Below are 13,851 nucleotides of genomic sequence, written 5' to 3'. Positions count from 1 at the left end.
GGGTACCACCTCACAATCTAGTTATTGCAAAAGCATGTGAATAAATTTAAAATGGACAAAGTCAAGAAAAAGTGGCACCATAATTAATGTGTAAAACCAGAAAAAAATTACATTCATCCCACTGACTTCTAAAAGAGGCTAAAACACACCTCCATATTTTACATTCTAAAATCTGTATTGCCTATGAGTTCTCTTTTGGAATCTACTTAGGTTTTTTCCTAGGAAAGCACTTAAAATTTTGTGTGCAATTTACAAAGGAAGATTTGTTCCTTAATATGTCAATTCATGGGAAAAATAAGCTAGTGCAATTTGTTTTAGAAACATATAAAGCTATATGTGGAAGGAGCGTGATCTTTTTTTGTTTTACTATAAATTTAGAATCCACTCTGTTCTTCCTTTTTCTTCCTGAAGAGGTAACATATTTTTTCTTTCTTTGAAGTTTAAAGAGTCTGCCCAAAGAATCCTTCCTCAAATATTTTCCAATTATTAAGCCTAATACATTAATCAGAAAGCAATACTACCAAGCCTTCCCATCCCAATTCAGTGCAGAGCAAGTAATCCTATTTCTCCTTAAAAGCAGTTGAAACAGGCAGATCGTCCCTAGTAGTGCTGAAATGACAACACTACTGAGTTCTCCTTGGAAAGAAGTCTTTGCCTTCCTTTACAAACCCTTCTATGGAGAATGAAATGTCATAAATAGGAGCAACTGGCTTTCAAATCCAGCCTGGGCACTGCTACAAAAGGAGATCATGACACTGTTCCTAGCAGCAGCTTCAAATCTGCTGCATGCTGGTTGGATGCTGCAGGTCTCTGGATTTTGTAGCATTACTTTACAATTTGTGTGTGTGTCCCCTCCCCCATCCCATTTTTAATGGAAGTAAACATTTACAGGGTGCATTTACATACAGTATTTTACAAAAAAAATTGTCCCTTTGCCAGAAGATAGAATTGTACATTTCCCCCCCAATTCTGACTTGGTAATGCCTCACGCTTGTAAATTATATAATACTCAGCTAAAATATTTTCCATAAATAGTTACAAAACCTGTCAAAACACATGAGAGGAGAATAAAGGGTGTTTTTGTTCAAAAAGTGGATGTCTGAATGCCACACAACACAAGAAACGATGCTTGAAGACACATTAGTGTTTTCTGAAGAGAGTCAGTAAAACTACCAGCTGAAGACAAAAAGACCACCCCTCCCAAAAACACAGTGCACAGAAAGCAAAATGTCAAACAGTACCTCAAAGCAAAATAAAGATCTGGGGTTGAAGCCAGCTCATTTATGATCCTGTTAAAGAGAACTTATGACAGTCACCGTTTACGGTCTGATGTGTAGAGACATGGGTGCCTGGCCCAGGGTGAGAGTTGGAGATTCTGCTAAAAATTCAACCATGGATGCCTGAGGCATTCGCCCGCTGAGGCCCGCTTCTCTGGAACCATTTCTAGCATAGGGATCAGGAAATCTGTAAACTCTGCTGCATCTTCTTGAGGCCAACCATACTTCTCCACAAGGACATCAAAGAGGCTCCAAGGTTTCAGCTTTGTAATGTGTCGAAGTTCTCCTGCATTGGGGAAAGAACCAATTAATATGACAACTGACTTCATCAGGACTTTGTACCTGGATGATTTTCAGCCTTGGGTGATAATTTCACCTGACCATGAAAAACCTTTTTTAATCACAAGCCAATGCATAAAGAGGCTTGAATGCATACAATCATACATCTGGATATGTTCGTCCTTCCTACTGGCAAAGAATCAAGGTGAGTAGTAATTGGAGCCTGTGTATCAAAATAATATACGTAAACACATGCCACTTACCTCTCTTCTACCCATGAACTACAGAACTGGAAACTGACATGCATTTTCCCCCCTATCTCTGCCTTACATAAAAATAAAGGTATACACTGAATTCAAAGTTTAGTGCCCACAAATTTTGGACAAAAGACTACCGTATCTAAGAGCTCGACTTCAGCAGGATTTTATATAGAAAAGGGTTAATGTTTGTAAATGTTAACAAAGAATCAGAATTCATAAACAAATACCAGAACATTAAGTACATAAACACAGAACAGATGCCAGGGGAAGACCTTAGAAAGCAGCCAGGCTGGCCCTGCAACTTCTCAATGATGGCTGTTACAATCTGCAGGCAGGTAATCCTTGCTGAAGCTAAGGTGGGCTAGGTCTGGTCAGGGCTGCCTTGGGAGATCCCCTGGGAATCCCACGTATCCCATGCTTTGGTTTCAGTGACAGAAAAAAGACGGATATCGCCCACACGGGCAAAAAAGAGCAGGAAAACCTAGTCACTGGAGGAAGTGCTACGGGGCATTTTACACAGCACCCCATAACACTTCAAGAATGATAGGAGAAATTAAAGACCGCTTGGAAGCAGTTTGAGGTAAAAACGGCTCAGGAACGCTTCCTGAACGGGACAGAAGTGTTTCTGTCTGAAAGGCGAAATATATTCCGGAAATTACAAATATAAACCGTTAGTGAACAGTTCCTGAAACGGAACATTTCGGCTGTCTGAAATTCCCCGTTGTCTTTGGCCTGGAACTCCTTGATAGCTTTGGCACCTCTCCTTCCAATGAAATGGGGACAGGGCAGCCCGCCCACCCCCACATCCCTTTTACTGACCCTCCTTAAGAAACACAGGGAGGGAACTCCTTGCCTTGAATTTTATTTGCAACATTTATAACCCAAAAGTGGAAATGGAATGAAGGATTCCCGTGACAGTTTGCACCAGAGCTGCAGCAACTGGAAAGAAGATTTGAGGAACCTGTTTGGTTAGTGGCCACACAAGACCCTTAATCCTTGAGACACAAAGAAATGCAGGTGAGAGGGGACTCTAAATCCTAACTTAGGGGAGACTGCAAACCTGTAATGTTTCTGTTTGGAGACTCCAAGCTTCTAGTAGGAGGTGTCACAACATGAACTGTTACTGAAAATTGCAAACCGGACCTCACTTACAATACAAACTCACTTAGCTAAACCTCCATACCATTCTTACAGTACATTGATCTATGCAAACAAATGTAACTATTCCCCAATTCATTTTAACATTCCCACATCTTGGATGTTGCAGTCTTCCAGCACGAGGGTTAAGTAAAACTAAAATAAGGTAAAGACCACTGGGTGAATGGAACAAGAGATGCTGACTGTCGTGAGCCAGGGAAATGCATGCTTTGATGCATCTGGATATTTTTTACAATGATGCTGTCTTTCCTCTGTTGTTGGGTAATAAAGTGATCAATAGGAATCCAGAGACATGAAGGCAGTTAACTTCTTAGATAAGTATGAGGAGTTCCTCAGACATCTAACTTATGCTAGACCCGTTCCATAGGATGGCTGGGATCACTACAGATTGAAGACAGAACAAAGAGTTAACAGATGGCAAGAAAGATGGGTTAGTGCATAAGGTCACCCAAACCTCCCAAGAGGAGCAAAGCTCATCTCTGAGCCAGAGGAAAGACAGCTCTGAAGCCTTCCTTGCTGATGCTGAAAGGAAGCCTGATCTGACTTGTTGGATCTCTTCCCTTGTTTGGAAAAAGAGGGCTTTGGCTTCTTTGTTCCCTTGATTTCCACCAGGACTTCATCCGGTACAGAACCCCCGAGAATCCAGAGGCTCTGTTGATCTTAAGGAGGTCCCATGGGTACCTGAATGGACAGAAGCTAGGACCTAAAGTGAATTCTCAGCCCTGATTGTGGATGTTCTGCTCAGACAGCAAGGCTGCACTTGCTCTGAAGGCAAGGTCTGGGACCTCATGGGCTCTTTAAGGGAGTTGTCTCTATAAATTTAGAAGAATTGCACATGAAACAAGACAGCAATCAAGGTTTATTCTAGAACAACCTACAGGGCTGCATATATTTGCCAAGGCCTCCTGGACATGCAGATGGAATGTGAGATGCCAGCTTGAACTTAGCTGTGGACTGCTCTATAGATGGGACTGTCCACCACCACTGCTAGCTGTCCACCCCCCCATCCCTGCTGCTACTTCAGCTGGGGAGAGGATAGCAGCAGAAGAAGAGGCGTTGGAGTGATTGATCCTGCAAAGCCTTAGAAGCCAGAGTGGCCTTCCCCAGAAAGGAGTGAAAGTTCCTCCTGCTGTAGAAAGCTGGTAGAGACTGGGCCAGAAGTGGAAGAAAAACCCCCAAATATGACCATTCCCCCTCTTCCTAAATTGAAATCATGAAGGCTGAAACAGACTTGGAGCACAGTGTCTAAGAATGGCAAGAGGAGGCACAGGGTCTGAAGTGTGAGGGTGGAGCTGAGTGCTGGCCTCATGGTCTGCTGGCCTATAAGAAGAGCTAAAATGGCTGCTTCTCTGAGTAGTTCTGAGATCCAGGGTTTAGGAGCCAGGCTCCTCTGAGGAATGGCTGGATATGTGGGATGCCCCGTAGTGCAGGGTGGAAGGTTTCGAAGAAATCTTCATCTCTCTGTCTGTGGCACTGCTTTTCCCCATCTTAAAGCCCTTTCTCCCTCAAATTGCACTTAACATCCTTCATACCCAAGCATACTGTACGGACAAAGGGCTGGGTAAGTGAGCCAAGGATGATGGTGGGAACAGAAAAGGAGAGCCCCTTCCACTGGTGTTATCTGTTGCCCTCCCCACTGCCACTAGCCTCGGGAGTCCTTCCTGCAGCCAAGGAAGACGGCGGGGGGAGCAGCTTTCAGCAAGAATACTTGCTGGGGCCTCCTGGCTTTGTGTAGTCAATGGGGTGAAAGGTGCTGGCTCAGAAGATCTGTAGGTGGCTTTCTTCAATGAACCCATCCACCACCAGTACTTCAGTGTATCCACTCCATGTCCCTGTGGGTGCCTCAGCAAGGGAGACAAGACCAGCAGCTGAAGAACAGGTGCCACTGTTGCAGTCAGAAGTGCTGTAGGCAGCTCTGTCGATGGGCCTGTCCACCACTGGTAGTTGAGAGTGGGAAAGGGCCAGCTGTCTACTCCCCATCCATGTTGGTGCCTTGGTAGGGGGAGAGGAGAGTGGCAGCTGAAGAACAGATGCTGATGTTGCAGAGGCTAGTGCTGGGATCCCAGGGGAAAGAGGGGTGAGTCTTTTCTATAATGGTGGCTCAAGTACAGTAGTGCCCTGGGGCACTGTTCCATTCAAGACAACTTAATATACTTTCCACCACTGCCACTTGTAAGTGAGAGACAGATTTTTTTAGTCTTTTTGCCTGTGTTTTTAATAAGCAAGATGAGAGAGCTGTGGAAGCTCATCCATCCACAGAGTGGACACAGGGTATGGCCTGGAGACGAGGAGAACCTCTTCACAATAGTGGAAGCCTTTGCAAGAAATTTGCATATGATCTGCACACAGAGCAAGGGGCAGGCACAACCCATACATGGATACCTTCCTCCACTGATGGAGAAGTTGTAATTCTATTATAAAAAATCTTCTAGATAATATTTGTGGTATTTACACTACAGCAACAATCCACAGATCCCTGTGTCCATGTGGGAAACAGGCAGCACAGATAAACTCTTCTGGGAAAAGAAGGGCCAAAGGGATGCCTGGATCCACTCCCCGCCTCCAAAGAGATGTTTGTGCACCTACACAGATTCATCTAAAAGCATTTTATTTATTTACTAGCCTGATACCCGTGCTTTGCTATGGTATTTAACTTCCATAAATCCAGTTATAATACCGATGATGTACAGTTTGAAATGGAAGATTTGTTGTAGGAATTCTAATGGAGAAGACTGTAGTGTAAAAAATGAAGTGAGACATACATACTTTTTTTTCTCTACTAAAGGACCTCTCTGTAGACTGCTGGGGTGGGCTCCCTCGTGGCTTTAAGCACCCTGCAGCTGCTACTGCACCTGACAGACAACTGCCTGTTAGGTGTAGGAGGTGGGGGGAGTGTGTTAGAAGTCATCAGAGAGGCTGGGCCAGCAGCATCGCTAAGGTGATCCTGCTGGGGTGGCGTCCCTGATGGATTAAAGTACCCTGGTCCGGCTTCTACACCTGACAGACCACCCGCCTGTCTGTTGTTGGGGGGATTATATTTAAAGGCATCAGGGAGGCTAGGCCAGCAGCAGGGCTAAGGCAATCTTGCTGAGCAAACCTCCCCAGCGGCTGTAAGCATCCCACCTCCTCTCCTACACCTGACAGGCAGCTGCCTGTCCAGTGTAGGAGGGGGAGGGGGGAGGAGTATTAGAAGCCACTGTGGAGGTGGGGCTGGCAGGATCATTAAGGTGTTACTGCTGGGGCAAGCTTCCTCACGGCTTTAAGCACCCTGCAACTGACACCTGTCAGGTGTAGGAGGGGGGAGCATGTTTGAAGTCATAGGGAGGCTGGGCCAGCAGCTTTGCTTCACCTCACAGGCGGTTGGCCACACGGAGGAATCTTCCAAGAAAGCTTGGAGCTGTTCAGCTATTGCTCTCTCAACTACCATACCCAGAAACGGGACGTTCGAAACTGGGTGGTAGTTGGCTGGAGCCATAGGGTGCAAAGATGGATTTTTCAAGAGTGGTCTCCCCACTACCTCTTTTAATGTCTCTGGGAAAGTCCCAGTACTCAGGGACAAGTTGATAATATTTGCCAGGTGGGCCTGTATTCCATCACTGCCAGCTTTCACTAGCCATGATGGACACAAGTCCAAGGGGCAAGTGGTAGGGTTCACAGCACACAGGATCCTGTCAACCTCATCCTGGGAGAGTCAGCTGAAATGGTCCATTACTGGACCTGAAGTTGGGCAAGGGGCCTCCAGTTCTTGTACTGTATTAATAGTAGCTGGCAGGTCCTGGCAGACTGACAAGATTTTATTTGCAAAATAGTTTCCAAAAGCCTCACAGCTAACAGCCAATTTAGAATCTTTTTAGGATCCCTGTGAAAGGGATGTAAGCGACCTGATTACTCTGAACAATTGAGCTCAGCAGAAGTTTGCAGATGCAATGGAAGTCACATAGAATTCCTTCTTTGCAGTTTTCATTGCCATCTCACAGGTTTTCATAAACGTCCTATAAGATGTTCTTGCAACTCCACCAAGAGTCCACTGACACCTGCCGTCTCAGCTCCCATTTCATCCTTTGAAGCTCATAAACACAACACAGAATGCTACATGAAAGGCTTTATGCTCTTTTGGGTAAACCAAAAAAGGTTGAAAGCAAAAAGACATATTGATGTCACATTGTCCCTGATAAGGCAATTTTCCTTGCATTCTTAGGACCTAAACTGGAAGGTACATATTGGTACTGATATTATTTCCAGTATATGCAACTACTTCTGACACAGATATATTTGTGGCCCCAAATAAAAATCTTTTGGTGTGTCATTCAATTCCATATTGGAACATTCCATTTTTGGTCCTCTATTAATTACATGTGTAACAAGGACTTTGTTGCCTGGAGTATTTTGTACTTTGTACTATTTGACCTCTGAAGAAGGTTCTTCTGAGCTAAAACACATTGGGTCATACACTGTTCTTTTTTGTGTAATTGTTACTTGGAACATTTTATGAGGCTTTATTTGGGCCCCTACAAAGTTTTAAAATGTCTTTGAAATAAACGCTCTTTTGTCTATACTTATTTATGTTTTAAACTTTTGGCCCTTCATAAGTTTTCTAAACTTTCTTTGGAGGTTTTTGAGAGCAAAAAGAAACAGAAAAAAGTAGTATGATGCAATATATAAATGAACAAATTCACTTATGTGCAAAAACATAGCACCAGTAATTTAATATACAAGCAAATCCAAAACAGGAAACAATTGTGCGCATACAATAAAAGAAAATAACATACACTGGCAAATACAATAAAACAGAATGCCAAACGTATTTTGGTACAAAGCCTTCCTCAGTGGTTTCTGACCATAACCAGCAAGATAACCAAATTAAATATTTCCACATCTGGGTATCTCTGGTCCACATAACTCCATCAATATATGTGTGTGATATTAGCACAGCAACACACTCACACATTTATATTGCTGTTATTATTTGGACCAGAGATAACCCAGACATGGAAATATTTGAAGACTTATTTTATATAAGGAGTATTTAATTGACTTCTAAAAATTAATTTGGTTATCTTGCTGTTTCTTATTATTTCTTATGTCTTTTATGGTGTGAGTTAGATATGATTATGCTAATTATGGTCATAAGCCACTGATGGAAGCTTGGTATATATTAACATATTGCATCATACTACTTTTTTCTGTTTCTTTGTGCTCTCAACCTTTTTTGGTTTACCCTATCTTTTTTAGTTGGGTATTTTCCCCTTTTTGTGTGGTTTATGCCCTTTGGCACAAATCAATAACAAGCAGCAACACTTTTGTACATGGAAGTTTAATTCTGTGTACAGATTTCTAGAAGCCATTGGAAATTTGTCATCTAGTTATTGAAAACAAATCACATTTTTTAATTGTTAGCTAATTCACCTGTACATGTACATGAACACATTGCATGGCAGTTAAACATTACAAGGAAGTATTTCAGAGAAAGAGATTCTTATTAATTTTCACCTTAATACTGGAAATTTACTTCCAACAATCACTCTACATTACTACTCATTGAAACGGATGAAAGCCTATCTGTGCTGCTAGACATCAATCAGACACTGAATCCATAATTCACACCAGACTGTGTCCAATATCACCACCAGTAATCTTCTGGCCATTCACTAAGGTTTCAAGGATGCTACAGGAAAGAGTACCCCCATAATGGCCCATGCCAGCTGTAAAATAATATTTTTAATTTATAGGACAAACTTTAAGTGACCAAATACATTGGGGAAAGAACCCTTTCACTTGAAAATATGAAGTTAGAGATGTAAATGTTGATACGTTGATTTTTGTGATTTGAATGTTTGCTCCATAAATGAATAAAAATATTATCATTCGTTGTTCAAAAATTAAAAAATTAGCAACAAAACACAGAAGACAGGGCAGCTTGGCAAGAGAATTAAGTATTCACCACTTAATTACTTTAAAATTTTTGATTATGATCAACAGAGCTTATTTTCATATGCCTATCCAAAGACACCAAATACAACGCTGACATGGATGCCTGAACACGAGCAATGCAAGCCCAATTTACCAACAACCCTGCAGAGATATCCTTCTGGTGGTAACAATTAAAGAGTGTTCAAAACCAATATGGCAATATTAAACAACCATTATCAGCCATATTTTATATTTTGACCTTGCATATTCTCCCCTCACCCATTTCTTTCATGTCTCAGACACTATCACTGTGATGATTAAAACATACAATATTAAAAGGAGGCAACAGTGCAATGTAAATGTTTTCTCCCTCATTTTAGAGCTGCCAGAAAAAAATGGAATTTTTATTCAACCAATTTTCAGGACTGTAGTAAGAAGGAAGAGCAATTTTATTTAGGGCCAAATGTTGTGGATAGTCTAACTCAATACATACTTTTTAAAAAAAATCTACCATTGCCTATGTTTCTTACAAATGTCAAGTTCACATGTACACACCTTTAAAACAAGCTCTTAAAAACCAATATGCTTTTACCTATTAATAAATGTATACAGTCTTCTTTTGGAAAGAGCTGTTACCTTTTCTGGTGAAAAACTCCTTGGAATATTTCCCCAACATAGCGTATTTTCGAGGGATTTTCCCCAGCAGTTCAATGATCAATGCTATGTGATCTGCATTGGAGAACATTTCCAGCAAAACAGAAACATACAACAGTTTAATCAGTACGATGCATGCACACACCAATGCTGGCCCAGTACAGACAGAAACAGATTACCTCTGGTTGAAAAATGTTAGACTGTGTGGATAAAGGATTTATTCATTTGCAGTGTAATTTAGAAAAGCAATTCATTTGGCCAAAAGAAGTGAAAAGGTGAATTGCATTGTTTGTTTGGTTTGCACCAAATGAAACAATCTTTCAGTTCCTTTTCATTTGTTTTGTAAACAGAGACTTTTGAGATAATTTTGGGAAATGCGTTTTAGTGGCACAGCTACTGCCAAGTCCACTTCTGTCTGCATCAGGGCACCTTTCCAAAAGAGGAGGTACTACCTCTGCGATTGAAGAATTCCCGAGAATATTTTCCAGAGAGAGCAAAGTGCCTTGGGATATTGCCTAGCAGCTCTATGATGTGTGCTATGTGGTCTATGGAAGAGAGAGAAAAGGACACAGGAATGGGAAAGGCAGGGAGCGGATGGGATAAAAAAAGAGGAAAGAAACAGGAATTAGTTTAAAAAATCCAAAAGAGTTCCAAAAACAAACAATGCTTGCAGCAAACCCATGCACAGGATTCCAGAACCAGCAGGACTCTGGTATAATTAGTAGCACATGGGGGAGGGGAGAAAAATCACTGATGCCCATGGTGTTACCACTGCAAAGGACACTGTACACAGGTAAGCATGGAAAGATGGACAGGCACACAGATGAAAGCAGGAATTAATTCTGGCTAGTATGCTTTTCATTTAGTAATCAGCTGAACGCACAGAATACTCAAGAGTTGCAAAATACACCTAGTCTGCTATCAAAGTTGCATCCAAACTATGGCAGATGTTTACAAAATGCTGTAGTGTTTCAATGTTTCCACACAGATGCAGATCTTACAAGACAGGAGACTAATCCTTTCAAGGCTTAGGGAAGAGAAGGGTGTCTGCAGAAAGACTTGCCCACCTACTGCTACTCATAGGACTTTGAAACTAAAAAGGAAAAACGTGATGTTTATATTCTGAAATTAGAACTTTAAAAAAAAATCTACTTAAACAAAAATGAATGCCTCTCTGCATTCATCTGCATCTTGGAAAAGGCACAGGGCAAAAGCTGGATGTTTAAAAAGACAGATACCCTCATCTCTGGAATAGTCTTCTCCAGAATGTGGTTCAAAGAGATAATCACCAGTTGCGAGTTCAAATGCCTAAAATAAAACAGAAAGTGATGAGTGTTTCAGAAGTAACTAATATTCCCCTCCAAACACAATACCATGTTATATATAGAATTACACTGAAACAATACTTTAAAAGGCAATTCAAATGAAGAGCAGCGCCTAGAAGTCATTACAGCTATCTTCTGCATGAAACTTCAGGTTCCATTCCGAAGAATCTAAACAGTTTCGTGAGTCACCCTCAGGAGGTTGGATATGCCCAGTGAGCCTTCTCCTCTGTTGCGATCTTCGAAAAACAGGCCACAATGCAATATATTACAGCACCTCTCAGTCAGTTTCAAAGGGGGTCCTATGCATGACATTGAAAGTTATCAAGAAAATACAATCCCAAAGCCCTCCTGCACATGTTCTTCGAATCCCAGCCCAGAGCCCGTTAAGAGATCCAAGGTAGTAAGGTAGGGGAAAACCCAGAGCCTGAGGCATTCAAGAGGCCCACTCCATGGCAGAACTCACAGTTTTAACCTATGGTAGCCCACAGCTGAAATAGGATGAGACGGGTAACTTTATCCAGAACCAGTGATACTGAGTTATCTCCACTGGCTCCTCACATCTGTTAAGAAAGCTGCTGGCCTGACATGTTTTTAGATTATTTCCCCTGCTTGCTAACCCTTTCCCCTGTTTTTAAACAGCTGAAGTTAGAGGGCATTTTAAACCATGTTCAGAATTTAAATTTTTATCTGATAACTTCTGAACTCAAAATTATGTACATAACATGAGTTCACAAAAGGATTTAGCGCAGACAATTTTTCCCCACACAGGAATACTGTGCACAGAAAGTAAATTGGGTAAACAAATCTATATGTCTTTATATTGTACTTATGTCCCTAGAAAACTGAACATGGTATTGTGAACTTTTTATTTATTTATTACAGGGGGAAATTAGTGCACTACATTACAGGGAAAAACAGCACTACAATTTTGAGGATGAGCACTTGACATTATACATGATACAAGAAAACTGGCAAGAAACCATAGGGGGAAAGCTTACTGAGAAATCAGATGTAATCTGATTTTGGACTGCTTATCTGATTAAATTCCATTACACTTGGAATTATATTTCTGTAGCCAACATACCATATTTTTACTATTTCTTCCTTAGCAAGCTTACCTTCCAGTTCATTTCTCATCTCACAGCTGTGCTCCTAATTCAAACTATTACACTGAGTATAACCCCCAGTGCTCTGACCTGGAAGCTAAGCAGGGTCAGCCCTGGTCAGAAAGAAGACCACCAAGGAATACCAGGATTGCTACACATAGGCAGGCAATGGCAAACCACCTCTGAATATCTCTTGCCTTGGTTGTGACCTGATGGCCAAAAAAACCTGTATTCAACAAAATTAACTACAGTTCTAGAGGAAACTAATAGCCACTCAACCAGTGCACTGAAAATGAAATTGACTAAGGTTTTCTTAATGACTGAAAGCTTTGGTTAATTTCTTATTCAGTAAACTGGGAGAACACTCAGGATATTAATTTGGACGAGAATGCAACTCAGAAACCAGGAACTTGAACTGGAAGTTAAGTTTGTTTAGTTGCAAAACCCCCGAAAGGGGGTGGGGGCTGCTTAGATCACACTGGGGATGCGAGAACTTGCACTTTTTATGAGGTGCTCTGTTAAACAGCAAGTGGCAATTTTGGATTCCTTGTGCAACAATGTCAGTTTACATTGCAGTCTCCTCTTGATACTTTTCTGACAAATTTCATGGCAGTGGCACTATTCAGACCTCATGAACTTCGGAGGGGGGTAGGATGTAATGGGTATAAAATGTATAACTAATGTTGGTTGTGATTGATTATATCCTGAATAAAATTTTGTAAAAAAAAAAAAAGACCTCATGAACTTCAGCTTTCTCTTTGTGACAGGCAAGCAACTGATTAGCAGCCATTCTAGCACACTCCTTTCTTCCCGCTGCATACAACACACACCTGAAGACTTTCTGGTTCTTCAATCTAGCTCCAACTAGTAATGCAGTTGCTTTTATTTTTTGCCATCAAGTCTCAGCTGACTTATGGCAACCACATGGGGTTTTCAAGGCAAGTTACATTGGTGGTCTCTGTTCCACATATTCGTTGGTGGTCTCTGTTCCACATATTGACCTGGGCTGACCCAGCTAAGCTTCCAAGATCTGATAAGATCAGTCTAGCCTGGACAGTTGCTTAGGGCTTGATTATAGACACTGAGCTGTATAACGCATTCTGGGTGGTAGCTGAGAGTAAGTCAGTAGGTTTCTGGTATACAATATGTCAATCACATAGTTGTACACTGATATCCAGAGTGTAAACAGAGTGTAGTCCAGACTCAGGTTAGTGGTGGGGTGGACACTGTTAAAGTCCCAGTGGAATTTCTCAAGGGCCTCCTTCTCTTGCATACAGACACTGAAGATGGTATGTGACGATACATTTTCATACTCTTTTTTTTCCAATAAGTGTTTTTTATTTTGAACAATATATACAACAGTACATTCATAACATATATTGACGCTATGAAATAATCAACTTTCTCAACCCTTAAGAGCCCTTTTAAAAATATAACAGATCTTTGTAATAAGAGTTGTTTGGAATCACTTCTTCTTCTGCTAGATAGTTCACCACTGGGAACCAAATTGCTTGAAAACTTTTTTGGTGAGAGACAATTTTACCATATATAAAGTGCTCCCAAAGTTTGTTTTGCCAACATTGGAGAGTAGGTTGATTTTTGTTCTTCCAATACTGGGCTATAGTTATGCGTGCAATAGCTAATAATGTTGCTATTAATGTTCTAGTGACTTTTCTTTCACAGGCATCTGGGATGACATCCAACAAGACCGTTTCAGGTAGAAAAGGTAAGCTGATTCCCGTGATTTTGTGAATTTGTTGTACAATTTGTGTCCAGAACTGTTGTGATGAGGGACAGGACCACCAACAGTGTATAAAATCTCCAGTCTTCCCACATTTTTTCCAGCAGAGTTTGTTTATTTTTGGATCAATTTTATTTAGCC

At 41.3% G+C, this 13,851-nt stretch overlaps 1 protein-coding gene across 1 annotated transcript in view; it reads right to left on the bottom strand.

Moving 5' to 3' along the window:
• Positions 1-443: 443 nt before the first annotated feature.
• Positions 444-13,851, bottom strand: part of SRPK2 (SRSF protein kinase 2) — a 250,312-nt gene continuing 236,904 nt past the window's right edge. The window contains exons 15-17 of the mRNA XM_015415056.1: positions 10,777-10,846; positions 9,991-10,083; positions 444-1,563 (exon numbers count right to left, since the gene is read on the bottom strand). Coding sequence (XP_015270542.1) covers positions 1,379-1,563; positions 9,991-10,083; positions 10,777-10,846 — 348 coding nt within the window. The 3' untranslated portion in view covers positions 444-1,378. The remainder of the gene's footprint in view (positions 1,564-9,990; positions 10,084-10,776; positions 10,847-13,851) is intronic.

Source organism: Gekko japonicus, unplaced genomic scaffold (assembly GCF_001447785.1).
Source record: "Gekko japonicus isolate JY-2015 unplaced genomic scaffold, Gekko_japonicus_V1.1 scaffold5, whole genome shotgun sequence".
NCBI classification, from domain to species: domain Eukaryota; kingdom Metazoa; phylum Chordata; class Lepidosauria; order Squamata; family Gekkonidae; genus Gekko; species Gekko japonicus.
Note: the sequence above shows the minus strand (reverse complement) of the source record. Positions and strands in the feature narration are given on the sequence as shown.